The sequence below is a fragment of the Melanotaenia boesemani genome, chromosome 12, assembly GCF_017639745.1.
Source record: "Melanotaenia boesemani isolate fMelBoe1 chromosome 12, fMelBoe1.pri, whole genome shotgun sequence".
Classification (NCBI taxonomy): domain Eukaryota; kingdom Metazoa; phylum Chordata; class Actinopteri; order Atheriniformes; family Melanotaeniidae; genus Melanotaenia; species Melanotaenia boesemani.
The window spans coordinates 16,275,879-16,290,304 of NC_055693.1; the positions used below are offsets into that span (position 1 = coordinate 16,275,879).

At 41.0% G+C, this 14,426-nt stretch overlaps 1 protein-coding gene across 1 annotated transcript; it reads left to right on the forward strand.

Moving 5' to 3' along the window:
* The first annotated feature begins 8,218 nt into the window (after nucleotides 1–8,218).
* Nucleotides 8,219–10,967, forward strand: ednrbb (endothelin receptor type Bb). The gene is made up of 7 exons (XM_042001956.1): nucleotides 8,219–8,635; nucleotides 8,771–8,883; nucleotides 9,073–9,277; nucleotides 9,540–9,680; nucleotides 9,777–9,910; nucleotides 9,997–10,105; nucleotides 10,803–10,967. The coding sequence occupies exons 1-7, from the start codon at nucleotides 8,219–8,221 to the stop codon at nucleotides 10,965–10,967; spliced, it is 1,284 nt and encodes a 427-aa protein (XP_041857890.1).
* The last annotated feature ends 3,459 nt before the right edge of the window (nucleotides 10,968–14,426 follow it).

Here is a 14,426-nt window from a genome sequence, read left to right on the forward strand (position 1 = left end):
AGGAAGCGCTGTGCCCGGAGACAAAAGAGAGGAACGCGGGCGGGTGTGCTTGCCCAGCTGAAGGCTAGGAGGCCTCCAATTCCAACTCTCTTCCTGGCCAACGTCCGCTCCCTGGACAACAAAGTGGACCTGTTGCGTCTGAGGCTGAGTGTTTACACAGAGATGAGGAACTGTGCTGTTTTCTGTCTCACGGAAACTTGGCTGAACCACAACATGCCGGACTCAGCCTTCCAGATCGACGGCCTGCAGCTATTCCGTGCGGACCGCGACCACCGGTCGGGGAAGTCGAGAGGAGGAGGACTATGTGTGTACATAAACGAAGGTTGGTGTACAAACTGTGGACTGGTAAAAAGCCACTGCTCTGAGGCGATAGAACTTATGACGGTGAAATGTCGGCCGCACTATCTGCCTCGAGAGTTCACCGCGGTGTTCGTCACCATTGTTTACATCTCACCGGGTGCTAATGCTAACGAAGCGCTACAGGAGCTACATGACACGATCAGCTCACTGCAGACTGCGCACCCGGAGGCACTTTACGTGGTTGCGGGAGACTTCAACCACGTGAAACTGACGGACACTCTGCCCAGGTTTTACCAGCACGTCACCATTCCCACACGAGGGGACAACACTCTGGACTGTGTGTACACAAACATACGTGGTGCATACAGAGCTCTTCCTCGCCCCCATCTTGGCCTCTCTGACCACATCTCCATCCTGCTGGCGCCAGCTTACCGCCCCCTGCTGAGACGGATCAGGCCAACAAAGAAGACTGTCACTGTGTGGCCCAGTGATGCAGCCTCTGTTCTCCAGGACTGCTTCCAGTGCACAGACTGGCAGGTCTTCAGAGAGGCAGCTATGTGTGAGGGAGAGGTGGACCTGGAGGACTACACCTCCTCCGTCCTCGGCTTCATCTCCAAGTGTACTGATGATGTCACCACCACCAGGACAGTTACCTGCTATCCAAACCAGAAACCCTGGTTGAATGCTGAGGTGAGAGCTCTGCTGAAAACCAGGGATGCTGCGTTCAGGGCAGGTGAGGCATCAGCACTAAGAACGGCGAGAAAAGATCTGACGGTGGGTGTCAAGAGGGCCAAAGCCGCATACGCTCAGAAGATTCAGGGTCACCTCACCTCCAACGACCCCCGGAGCATGTGGATGGGCATAAAGTGCATCACAGACTACAACACCAAGGATGCACAATGTCCAAAGGACCCCTCCCTGCCAGACGAACTAAACAGGTTTTACGCTCGCTTTGAGGACCCTGACTCCCCCCCTCCCTGCAATAGACTAACACCACCACCTGGTGACACGCCCCTCTGTGTGTCCACTGCTGATGTGAAGAAGACTCTTAAAGGAATCAACCCCCGCAAAGCTGCTGGCCCAGACAACATCCCAGGGCGTGTACTGAAAGACTGCGCACACCAGCTGGCTGAGGTGCTGACGGACATCTTCAACACCTCACTGTCGCTGGCATCCATTCCCACCTGTCTAAAGACTGCAACCATTGTCCCCGTCCCAAAGTGTCCCACAGTGACATGCCTGAATGACTACCGACCCATAGCCCTGACCCCAGTAGTCATGAAGTGCTTCGAGAGGCTGGTTATGGCCCACATCAAAGATTCCATCAACGTCACCGTGGACCCACATCAGTATGCATACAGAAAGAACCGCTCCACTGATGACGCCATCTCATCAGTGGTCCACACAACCCTCACCCACCTGGAGAGCAGAAACTCATACGCCCGCCTGCTCTTCCTGGACTTCTCCTCTGCCTCAACACCATCATCCCACAGACACTGGTCCAGAAGCTCTCCACCCTTGGTCTGAGTAACACACTGGGGAACTGGGTCCTGGACTTTCTGACCAACAGACCTCAGACTGTCAGGATCCATAACTCCACCTCCTCCTCCATCACCCTCAGCACTGGCTCTCCTCAGGGCTGTGTGCTGAGCCCCCTCCTGTTCACTCTGCTGACATATGACTGCTCGGCGAGACATCCCAGCTGTCATATAGTGAAGTTTGCAGATGATACAGCGGTTGTGGGACGCATCAACAACAACGATGAGTCGGAATACAGAGAGGAGGTGGAACACCTGGTGCAGTGGTGCAGAGAAAACAACCTCTGCATCAATGTGAAGAAGACCAAGGAGATGGTGGTGGACTTCAGGAAGGATAAGCGCCCTACTCCTCCCCTGCACATCGGAGGAGTAGCTGTGGAGGTGGTCTCCAGCTACAGGTACCTGGGTGTGCACATAACCGAGGACCTCACCTGGAACACCAACACTTCCCAGCTGGTCAGGAAAGCACACCAGCGCCTCTACTTCCTTAGGAAGCTGCGGCGAGCCGGACTCGGGAGCGCTGTCCTGAGGAGCTTCTACCGCTGCGCGGTGGAGAGCGTCCTCTGCACCTGCATCACTGTGTGGCACGGCAACTGCACCGCCGCTGAGAGGAAGGCTCTGCAGAGGGTGGTAAAGGCTGCACAGAGGACTATGGGGAGCAGCCTTCCCACCACCTCAGACCTCTACACAGCACGATGCAGGGGGAGGGCCCTCCGCATCATGAAGGACTCCACCCATCCAGCACATGGACTTTTCCAACCCCTCCCCTCAGGCAGGCGGCTGAGATGCATAAGGAGCAAGACCACCAGGTTCAGGAACAGCTTCTTCCCTGAAGCTGTCAGACTGCTGAACTCTTGCCATGCCCTGTAGACCCCACCCTACTTCCCCACCTCTGAACACCAGCCCAAACCCTGCTGCCCTGCCCCCACCCCCCCATCCCCACCCCAACTGAATCCACCCTCCCACCCCACCCCACCCCCCCTCCGACAAACAGACCTGCACTGCAAACACTTTACTCCCCCCAGGGGAGTTCCTGTCCACATGTTTACATGTTTACCTGCTGTCCATATAAGTGCAATATCATTAATATTAATATCAGAAATGTTATACTTTGGACTATCACTACCTCATGCACATACATACTTGCACATATTTATCTAGGCTGCACATGCAAACTGGGCTCTTTAGTGTTTACTGTTATTTTTATTTAAAAAATTTTGCTGTTTATATTCTATTGTATTTAGCTTATATTCTATTTATATTTAGCCTATATTTCTATTTTTCTTCATGTCTTATTTTATTTCACTTATTGCCCTCCTTCTTATGGCTCAAACCGGGACCTCAGTTCTAATTTCGTACCATAAACATGTAAATGTGAGCTGGTATGACAATAAAGTTCCTTGAATCCTTGAATCCTTGAATCCTTGAATCCTTGACTGCAAAGGCCTCATCCTAAATACAAGATTTCAATGTGAATACTTGAGGATAAACTCATATTTCAGCCCAGCCATTAGAAAATATGTAATAGGAATGTATGTATGCATGTCCACAAAACAGTGGGTTGCAGCAATTAATGTGGGAGTGGGGGGACATTGAATGTCAATGTCACTTATTTCTAAAGCATACTTAAAACCGCCACCGCTACCCAAAGTGCTCTACATAGGCAGTTCACAGTACATTCACACAAAAATAACTATATTGACTGAAAAAATGCACAGAATAAAATACTTAATACAAATTAAAATAATTTAAGCTATTAAACATAAGAGAAGAGCTGTCAAACTAATGCTCTGCTTGTGCTGAATGCCATTGCAAACAGGTAGGCTTTCAGAAGAGCAAATGTCTTCCTCATCTAATTATAGGTGCCTCCTGTTTTGCATGGGACAACATTCATATAGGCTAATGTCGGCCTGTAACCATGTATTTATTAATAAGTAACCCCAACCATGTATTTTTTATACCATACTAACTAACTGGGGCTGACAGCACAGTTAAAAAATAAAAGGTCCTTGGACAATACAGATTCAAAAAGGGCTCAAACTTGTTTCTCAGGCATGAATCTGTGGTGTAACGTTACCTTCCACCTACTCCTTCCTCTTCATATTTGGTTTCAAATATAAGGTTGTTTAATATTTTGTGACAGTTTCAGAAAATGCAAAACACTGTCATGCAAAGAAAATGTTGCTGTGTAAACAGTTTTGAGGCCTTGAAACTGCATTCATTCTACAATTTGCCATGTGTAACAGTTTAAAAAAACAAACAAAACATAGACATGCATTTAAAAGTAAGTTTCTACATAAGTGAGTCTATTTTGCAACACAGGAGGTGTAGTAATTTATTGATGTTTTGAGCCTTCGTTGGGAAACTGCAACATTTTGCAGTGTGGACCAGCATCACACATTCTGGTGTGAGACTCATTGCACATTTCATATTATTGTAATAACAACATAAAAGAAGTAGAGCTGTTTTATTGATGCCATATTGTGCAATGAATGCCATTATAACAGTTACATGTAGGATAAAGAAGCTGTTTAAATGGAGAGTACATTACACACCTCTCTCTTCCTTGTTCTTTAGCAGCTACTTCTTCTCACTCCTCCTGATGGGTGTATCAGGGTTCACATCAATCTTTCTATCAGCCTCTATCTGTGCCAGTTTATCTCTCTCTCTCTCTCTGGATAAGCTCACTCATTTGTTTTGCTAGCTCACAACAGAAGAGCTGAAAGGAAGAATGTTAATGGTACAAATATAGTTTTACTTATAGCAGAAGAGCTGAATAAAGGGATTTCAATACTACCTTTCTTTTCTTTTTTTTTTAACTTGCAGTGATCCTCAGCTATGAACTTTGTCCTACTACAAATTGGGTGATTCTGTCACTATGTAAAGGTTATCCAATCAGTCAGTAAAACAAACTACACTCACCTTCTCAAAGTGGGTCTCATCGTCCAGTAGTTCACTATTTGTAAATGGCTCACAGAGTTTCTGGCAGAAGTCACAGTGAGCAAGATGAACATTTTTAGATTCAGCTTCTGCAACCTGCAGTAAAAAACACATTCACAATCACCTCTCCACCTCTGATATTATGGCCTCCACAGTTATTACAGTGGGAAAATGGGAAAAAAAGGCCATTGCTGTCTTTTCCAGGCACTAAACTCTGTTGACATCACCTGAGTTTGTTTTGCCTCTGGCTTGTGTGCTATGAGACAAGGTAGACCCATACGAGGTATATCACATGTCTCTGTTTCCTAAAATCAAAAACAAAAACTGTAAAAGACTACAAAGAGTACGGATTGTTAAAGTGTATATATATACTAGAACTAACGTGTAAATAAGATGTATTGTCTACTGTATATAAACACTCAAACATAGATTATGTTCAACATTTAACCACTTTAGAGTACCACAGCTAGAACCATTCATCAAACAAACAGGTGAATATCAAAAACCCATGCAATTTTGTTATAGTTTAAATACATTTCCTGATATCCTGAATGCTATTGTTGTGAGGGTAGAGATCATTTAAAATCTCTTCTTGTTTTTAAACTACAATAAAAAAAACATTATTTATTTCTGAACTATTTTTTAGAAGTAATCAACATAATGAGTCAGAAAATTAAAGCTGTAACACAAGTGGTATAAAATATAGAGGATTATATAAAGTAGCAGCACACCGAACAACTCAAAACACTTGTCATTTATTCATGAACATTAAGTTATTTTACTTCACCAAATGTTGAGGTCTTTGAAAAATTTTATGACTTATTGCATAACATCTTTAGCTTTGAGCAAGCTACCTTCAAAGACACAGTGGCAGTGTCTATGTTCATCTCTGCCTGCAACTGGAGATCCTCGACTTCCTTTTGAACTGCACCAGAGAGGAATAATTAGGAATCTGACAGATGTCTTTATGTCGTGAAAGGCAAGAGGGGCCAGAAACAGGAACCCATTCTCATCCAAACTGATGACATAACTTACCTTGAAGACTGAAAGAGAGGCCCTGCTCCACCCATTCCCAATCTGTCTGTGTTTGAGTGTTCACCAGAGTAATAAATCTTCTATCCAAAGCACTGGCCTCCATGACATGTGGTGAGACCAGACTGTTTGGAAGAGCAAACACGATGCAAATAATTTCAGTTAAAATTATGAGAAATAAATTTAAAATACAAAAAATAAATGAAAATGGATTTATTGGGTGGATATATTTGGATTCATTGGATATATTTATCTTTAGCTTAGAAGAGCATCAAAAAGTTAAGAAAGACCCATTTCTGGCACTATAATTTTATCTAGAACAACAATGTGACACAGAGCAGATTACACTTCCACAGCAGATTTATAGAAGATATACAACATCTTGGTGCAGACATTAAAGTATCTAAGATTCAAGGACTAGAGTCTGATCTGTCCTGTCTTGTTGACAATGTTGCATTACCAGTCTAGTCCGTTGTCCGGCTAAACTCCCAATCGTATGTAGTCCTCCACCACCTTCACATTTTCTACCAGTGGTAACAGTGGTTTGCTGCTCCTCTTAAAATCCACAATCATCTATTTTTGTTCCGTTTGTTAAGATGAGATGGATGTTTCCACTCTGTGCCACAATGTGTTTGACCAGTTCCCTGTACTCAGCTTTTTGTTCATCACTGGTACCCTCTACAACTACAAAATCATCATTTTTTTTTTTCTCCAAGGAGCAAAATGTGAAGAGAAATGGTGAGAGTACAGCCCTCTGTAGAACTCCTGTGCTTCTCAGACATACCTTTTAGAAACCTGTTTTCATCTGAAAACTGTCTTTTGTATTGCAAGTATAGCAGTAATAGTAGCTTTAGGGTCAAAAGACAGCATTAGAAGGCTGCAGTACTTAATTTTCAGTTTTCTTTTTTCTTTTTAATTGCTTTGAACAGTGGTACAGGCTGTTATATGACCAAGCATCGCAAACTGGTTATGTATCACTTTAGAGCATTTTAAATTAAATGGTTAGTTTAAAAAAAATAAAATAAATAAAAACAAAGTACAAAATAACCATGCATGTTACTAAGAATAAGAGAATGTTACATCTCATATTTATGTCTTGCAGTCAAGCCATTGCAAATAACAATTCCTTACTGATTCTTCTTCACTAATGATTTACTTGAGCTTCTTGCTTCTCTCCAGGGGCCTACATGGAAAAGAATGAGAGAGCTGTATCCATATAGATTCTACAGACTGTCTAGCTATGAACATTTGTCATAGTTTTTCATTTCCAACTTACTTTCCTCATTCTGCTCTTGGGGAAAGATGCCAGCATATTCTTTTCCAAGGTCATTTGTCACCAGCGAAGCACAGATCTGAGCACTGAAAAGAGAACTGGAGTTGTTGTCAGGCACGCTATTAACAATGGGATCTCTCTCGTCGTCACATATCTCGTGCTCCTCCAGGCTCTTCAGGTTGTCAAAAAACTGTTGAGGGGCGAAGTCACCTTCTCTAGGACTCTCAAGAGACGGGGAGGCAGTGGCAGAGTCAGTGTTTCCATGGTAGGATGCAGATAGACTCATGTTTTCAGAACTTGGTATGTCAAATGAAGCTAGGTATGTCAGAGGAAACCTAGTTATTATGGTACAGTTCCATTCCTATCATATTTGTTGTTCAAATGCAGTTGCTTGGTTGCAACAGTGCATCAGGTTCATCTAAAATGCCTAATATTTTGCAGAGGATTACTTTCCAGTATGCATCACATTAATTTGAAATGACTTAATAGAAAGTGATAAAGGGTTAAAGCAAACAAAATATAATCTCACTGTCAAAAATACACATTGAGTTACACTTATTTTTTGTGAGGAATCTCTGTACCACAGAAGATAATTGACTTCAAAACAAGAAAAAAACGAAGGGAAAAAGAGTAACATACCCACTGAAGACTATAAAATGATCTCATTCCATGATAACAGACAGTACACTTCAGCACCATCCTTTCATTCAGGGTGATGCATCAAGGGTAGTAATTACAGTCTCTTCTGACAGATCGATGAGTAATGCTGACAACAATACCTTTGTCTATAAAACTCTGTTTTCCTTCAGCTGGGTTCAAACATTTACAGCAAGCAAAGGAGCAAAGAGTAGTTTGCTGTATTGAAAATACAGCCCATTTTTTTTAGGTTTTATTGCGACTCACTTCGCACAGTGTGCGCCCACATCTTAAGGTAAGCTAGAATAAATAACTGCATCACAATGTGTCAGTGTTTATTTATTTCCTGATTTTTAAATAGGGAATTAGATAAATGCTTTATATCACCTCAATGCATTTCTGTACTTCTCTTAAGGCAAATATGCTAATTATTGCATTTCTCATTTTCAGTACAGATTTGGTAAAAACACTTCAGAGCTTTTTGAGAAAATCATCAACAATGTGGACTGCGACCCTCCTTCTTTGTTTTGGAAATATTCTTGTTGGATCACAGGCCAACAATCAGCATCCAGAACCATTTGCTGTAAATGAGCCCTCAGAAACAACCTCCTCTGGTCTTTTAATAGAAGAAACAGAGAAATACAACAGCTCAGTTTATCCAACCCAAGCACCTGGAGCAAAAATGCCAAATCCTCCCATGTGCTCAGAGCCAGCTAGAATCAGAGACACCTTCAAATATGTCAATATCATGGTCTCTCTGCTTGTGTTTATTGTTGGAATAGTGGGAAATTCAGCTTTACTTAAAGTCATATACGTGAACAAAAACATGAGAAGTGGACCTAATATTATCATTTGGAGTCTTGCTTTGGGGGATCTGATCCACATTGTGATAGACATTCCAATCAACTCATACCGGGTGAGTTGTTGGCCATTTGTTGTGCATTTACAACGAGAAAGAATCTCGTCATTTTTCTTTGCATTCCATCCATTTTAAAAACTAGTTGTTGTTGCTGTTTCTCTTCTAACAGAAATGTCCTTGTCTTCCTTGCAGCTCATGGCAGAGGATTGGCCCTTCGGTTTAGTACTATGCAAACTTGTCCCCTTCATCCAGAAAACTTCTGTTGGGATTACTGTGTTGAGTTTATGTGCTTTAAGTGTTGACAGGTAAGGAGATAAGCTAAACTGTTCTGCACCCTCCGTGAAAATTGTATTTGGTGCTACCGTCTATATTTCATCAAGCAGACAGATTTGTTTAGCATTAGTCCTTGAAATGTGCTTCAGATGAGAAAAAATACATCATTGCTGCAGAAAAAGAGTTCCCTAAGCCATCACATTTTCTCACTGATTTTGCAGATACCGCGCTGTAGTTTCCTGGAATCAAATCAAAGGCATCTGGGTTTCTTTGTGGACGGCTAGTGAAATAACCCTGATATGGATTATTTCTATCCTGCTGGCTGTCCCCGAAGTTGTCGGCTTTGATATGATAACAATGGACTATAAAGAAAAGCATCTGAGAATATGTCTGCTTCATCCTATGCAAACCACACAGTTCATGCAGGTAAAGTAAAGCCAATGCAGCAGGGTAAAAAAATATCAAGTGTTTGAGAAAATGATCTTTAATAAGAAATTAAGTAGATAATGACTATTTTCCCCCTAACATAAGCCATCAGATGCCAAATACATGTTTGCTAATGTCCTTTTTGATTAATATATATGTATGAAAAATATTGTTCTGTGGACGCTGAATCAAAGCAAAAGCTGAACATTATGCCACCTCCAGCACTGACAGCCTGTTGGCAATTGTCATGTTTAATCTACAGTTTTATAAAGCTGTAAAAGACTGGTGGCTCTTTGGCTTCTACTTTTGCATGCCACTGGCTTGGACTGCAGTTTTCTACACACTGATGACCAGGAAGATGTTGAAAAATACTGAGAGGACATTAAGCGAACACATCAAACAGGTTATAAAATTACCCTCCACTGTTCCACATTTTGCAGCAATTTGGCATCTTTTTTACAATTTAGATTTTAATGTGAATTTTTTTTCTCCTTTTAAGAGGCGAGAAGTTGCAAAAACCGTCTTCAGCTTGGTGATTGTGTTCGCACTTTGCTGGTTGCCTCTATACCTAAGCAGAATCTTAAAATTAACCATGTATGATGAGAGAGATCCTAATAGGTGTCAGCTACTGAGGTGAGTACAACCCGTGGAAATATTTTTTCCTGCAACTTATTGAATGTTTGTGTAATAGCTGTAACATTTATACTCTTTTATTCCAGCGTCTTCCTTGTCCTTGACTATTTTGGCATTAATATGGCATCATTGAATTCATGCATCAACCCTATTGCACTGTACATAGTCAGCAAAAGATTCAAGAGATGTTTCAAGGTGAGTGTTTCTAGAGTTGTTTCTTCAGTTGTAGACTAATCTGGTGTATGATAAAAACATTGTGGTTTTTGCTGGATGAGCTGTAATGTGTGTCATTAAGGACAGAATAGAGTCATGTCTGTAAAGATGGCAGCAAGTGCCCCTGAGGGGGTAATAAGTGAAAATGGTCTGGAAAAACATCTGAAAAAAGTGCTTCAAAATTGACACTTGGCAGTCTAACAGACACTTAGTCACTGAATCAAAGTGATGTGCTATTAAGAAAAAACCTAGCTTCAAGGCAAATTTTAAGAGAAGAAATTTAAAAGGCTTTATTGTATTACAAGTTCAGAGGAAAATATTGGAAACATCTGATTTATTTTGACAAAAATGTTAACCCAAGTGCACAGAGAACACTCTTCAGCAGTTAGTTAGATTAGAGTGGGCTTTACTTCGTATTTATGTATAAATGTATGAACTTTTCATTTTAAATAATCTCTATATCAGTTAAAAGAAAACCTCAAGCTTTTAACTAAATTCAACTTGAATAATAAAACAGAACTACTTTCTATAAGACCTCCTCTAGCATGCACTCTTTGAATAAAAAAAGACTTGTTCTATGGCTTACATGGCATACAACCTAAAGTAAGATTTTCTCCCCGTGAAGAGGTTGAGATATGTGGGCTTGTACTCATATCAAACTTTGTGTGTGGCCCTTCAGGCATGTCTGTGCAGTTGGTGTCCACCTCTTCAAGCAGATACCCGTGACGAGGCGCAGGCTGTTTTGAAGTCCAGAATGCAGGATCAAGCCTCAGAGCAGAGCTGCAACATCAAAGCTCCCAAGGAGGCTTCCACACCTCCACCTGTTAACACCTTACTGTGTTAACAAAACTCATGTGGAACTGTGAAGAGGCTTCGTGGTCCTGTCGATATTTCTTTATTAAAAATGTATGGCCATCAAAACAACTACCAAAGCAGCTCCATTTGTTGCTCAGCAACCTTGACATGCCTTCTCAGTAACACAAAATACCTTCTGAATAACATGGGGAACAATCTTTTGTAATGCTGTCGTCAGTAGAACATCTGCTTTGGCATGAGCAACCAGGAGTCAGAGTCTTCAGACTATCATTTGCCCCCGAGGCTTGACTCACTTCCAACCATTACATCAGATTTTACCTTGTACCTATCCTGTATCATGCATCACAGCTCTCAAATCACTGTTTTGGGTGCACTGCTAACCTGGCACCCATCAACAGATATCTTGTCACAGCTTATGGCTTGCATGTGTATTTATAAAATTCTGTTTCTGGATTCTCAGAAGACACTGCTGCAGGAGATCAATCAAATGTGAACTCAAATTTATTGGTGTGTGTTTTATAAGGAGCATTGAATCATTATCTTTTTAAATTTTGTATTAATTTTAGTTTCATACATCTTTTACTGGCATCTTGAAATTCTATAGCCTTCCTATGTGAAACACGTCAAATTGATGCCACAAGTAGATGCTGTCTCCACCACTGAATGAACTGATTGATGGTGGCCTATTTTTAATGCATTGTTAAATGTGTAATGCATGGAGACACTTTATAAAAGACCTGAGAGTGGGGAAGAAGGAAAATGAAGATGACAGAATGAGGTCAGGAGGAGAGCGGGGTGGGGGGCGTTTAAGGGGGGGGGGGGGGGGGGGGGGGGGGGGGGGGGGGGGGGGTGGTACCTGATAGGTCTTCCTGTCACAGGACAAGGCAAGCACAAATAAGAGTGCTGTTCTTCCAGCTAACGTTGTATCAGTTTGCAAAACTGTCTTGGTGCTTTGCGTTGGAATGCCTATTAAAAGTTTATCTTGTCTGAGTAAACTCAGCTCTTTGGAAAAGTGGAGTAGTTTGAATAAAAGCTTGTGAATATTTGAGATGTTTGTGATGCTTGTATAAAAGCACAATGTAATAAAGACGTCTTTTTCTGCTGCTTGCAAATGTTTCTATAAGTAACATACTTTAATACTGAACAAATGAATCTTTATTTAAACCTTTTGTTGCTATCATGGTTCTTTGCAGATAAAAATGAGGGTTCAATGAAATAGTTCCACATCTGATCAGATCAGCAGGCTACCATCACTACATCAAATAACTTTCCTTTCTTTATTACAATTATTTTAATGCTAAATTAAGCATTAAATCATGGACTATTCTTATAGTCAGTGTAAAATATAGCTGATCATCGGCTGAATGTTTAGTAAAGAAAAGCAATCAAAATTAGCAAAAAGGCTGTTTGTTCATGAATATGCCCTACAGGGACATTGTGTAAACTAATGCCTCTTACAGGTGGGAGGAGGGAAATATGATTCACGAGTGTTTCCACACCTGTGTAAGCATAGATGGGATGTAAGCCCAATACCCAAATGTGCCAGATTGTTTTACTTATTTAGTGTTTTCCACTTCTGGAATAAGCTCAACTAATAATACTTATGTAACTTCCTGGTTGGTTTCAGGCAACATTGCCTTGTGAGGCTTACAAAGCAGTTATAGCCTCATGTATTCTTTGCCATTGTCACTTTAATGGATGCCATTTGATTGTTTGCCTTTGTGGCACTCAACATGTCATGTTACAATGGCACTTTGTCACAACAGGTTGTGTTATAGCAGGAAACCCAGTAAGATGTGACAGGTTAGGGTTTGAAAAAAATAACATGGCTATGGCTGAAAAACAATTATGAATAGCAATAAAATACATTAGTTTTACAACACTGCTGTCCCCTTAAAGCAACACTACTAAACTTTTAGATTTTAGCAACCTTATGAAAGCTAATTTGTTATCCGTCTTGTCTCTTATTTGAGCTATATCCAACCAATAAAGGTCAGTTGAATGTTGACTCTTGTTTTGTCTCTTGCCGTCACTTTCTCTTTCTTTTCTTGCCTCCTCCAATGATGTCGTTTTGCTGAATCAGCCATGGCAGGTTCAAAATATCCAGTGCATCGATATCCAGTTGCAGAAGAGAGGTAAAAGTACAGGTAGGATGCGAGATGGATGCCACACTAGCCTTTGTTTGTTTTTGTTTCTGCCTCCTGAATGCCTTTTCAAGAAGTATAGGTATCCTCTCTTATGTTCTCAACTAGATTTAGGTCAGCAGAAGAAGGAAGTTTTGGCAATATTCAGTCATGTGTGGGGCCTCTGCTAGTGAGCAAAGCAGTTGAGTGCTGCGTAATGAAGCATAGAGAACATGTTTCTCTGGTACCATCTCTTAAAGAAATTATTTTCCAGAAAGTGGCAGAAGGTCTGAAAGTTAATTTTCAGTCTGTTTTCAGCTTGAAAGCGTTCAGGTTTCTCAACCATAATAATAGCAGTGCTACCAATATTCCTACTCCACATGGTGTCTGAATGTAAGTGGTTTCCTGTATTAGTGATTCAGCATGAGCCCATCCATCTGTTCTATCAAGAGTAGCTCTCATTTCATTTACCCATAAAACCTTTGAAAAGTCTGTCTTTAGATAAATTTTTTTCATCCCTAGACTTACAGTGGTCATGTTTCTGTCTCCTTACCTCAGTCAAGTTTATGAGCATTTTAATACTGGACACTCCAGGCAAATTGTATGATGGCACTGGAGGATAATGGGTTACTTGTGGCATCCTGTTTTATTTTCCTAAGTTTTTTTTCAGCTAATTTGCTCCTTTACCTCCCATTCTTTCTTTATTTTTTGTGACCTGCTGCAACAAATTATCAGTCATCTTTTTGGGTCTTGCCTCAGTGGTTTATAACTATAAGAGTGTTACAACCTTCAAGGAGGCAGACAGTCATTAACTTTTCAGTATCATTTAATCAGACTGATTTTGGTTCTGAGGCTTCCTAATAACTACACAGACCTCAGTTTGAAGTGTTAATTATTTATACTTCAACTGCCCTCATAGTACAAATACAACTCACTAAAAAACAATTAGTCCAATAAGCATTTAAGTTAAAATGTTTTAGAATAAAAAAAAAAAAAAAATTAGGTAATGATAAAGTTTGTATAGCTTTTCCTTAATAAGTGTACATGCAATGCATATAACAGTTCTCAGAATGGTTCATTTAGTTGTGCAACCTTTAAATGCCATTTCATTTTTGGCTTGCAGAGTAAAGACAATTATGAGCCATCTGACTCTAAATGTGTTTGTTTGTGATTAGAGATGCCAAAAATATGTCTCAAGAGAACACAGAAAAGTAATGTGGATGTTTTCCAGCCCACACAATCATTCCTGCTGTGCTCACACACTCACACACCTCTTTCTGTTCTGACATAAGAGAAACTGCATCTCTGAGGCTTTGACCATTGAAATGCAACAGCGTTGGACAAGATACAGGAGTTCAATATGC

Coding starts and splice junctions, on each gene's coding strand:
- ednrbb (XM_042001956.1), top strand. CDS start 8,219: ATGTGGACTGCGACCCTCCTTCTTTGTTTTGGAAATATTCTTGTTGGA. Junction 9,681..9,776: donor TAAGCGAACACATCAAACAG/GTTATAAAATTA, acceptor TCTCCTTTTAAG/AGGCGAGAAGTTGCAAAAAC. Junction 9,911..9,996: donor AATAGGTGTCAGCTACTGAG/GTGAGTACAACC, acceptor CTTTTATTCCAG/CGTCTTCCTTGTCCTTGACT.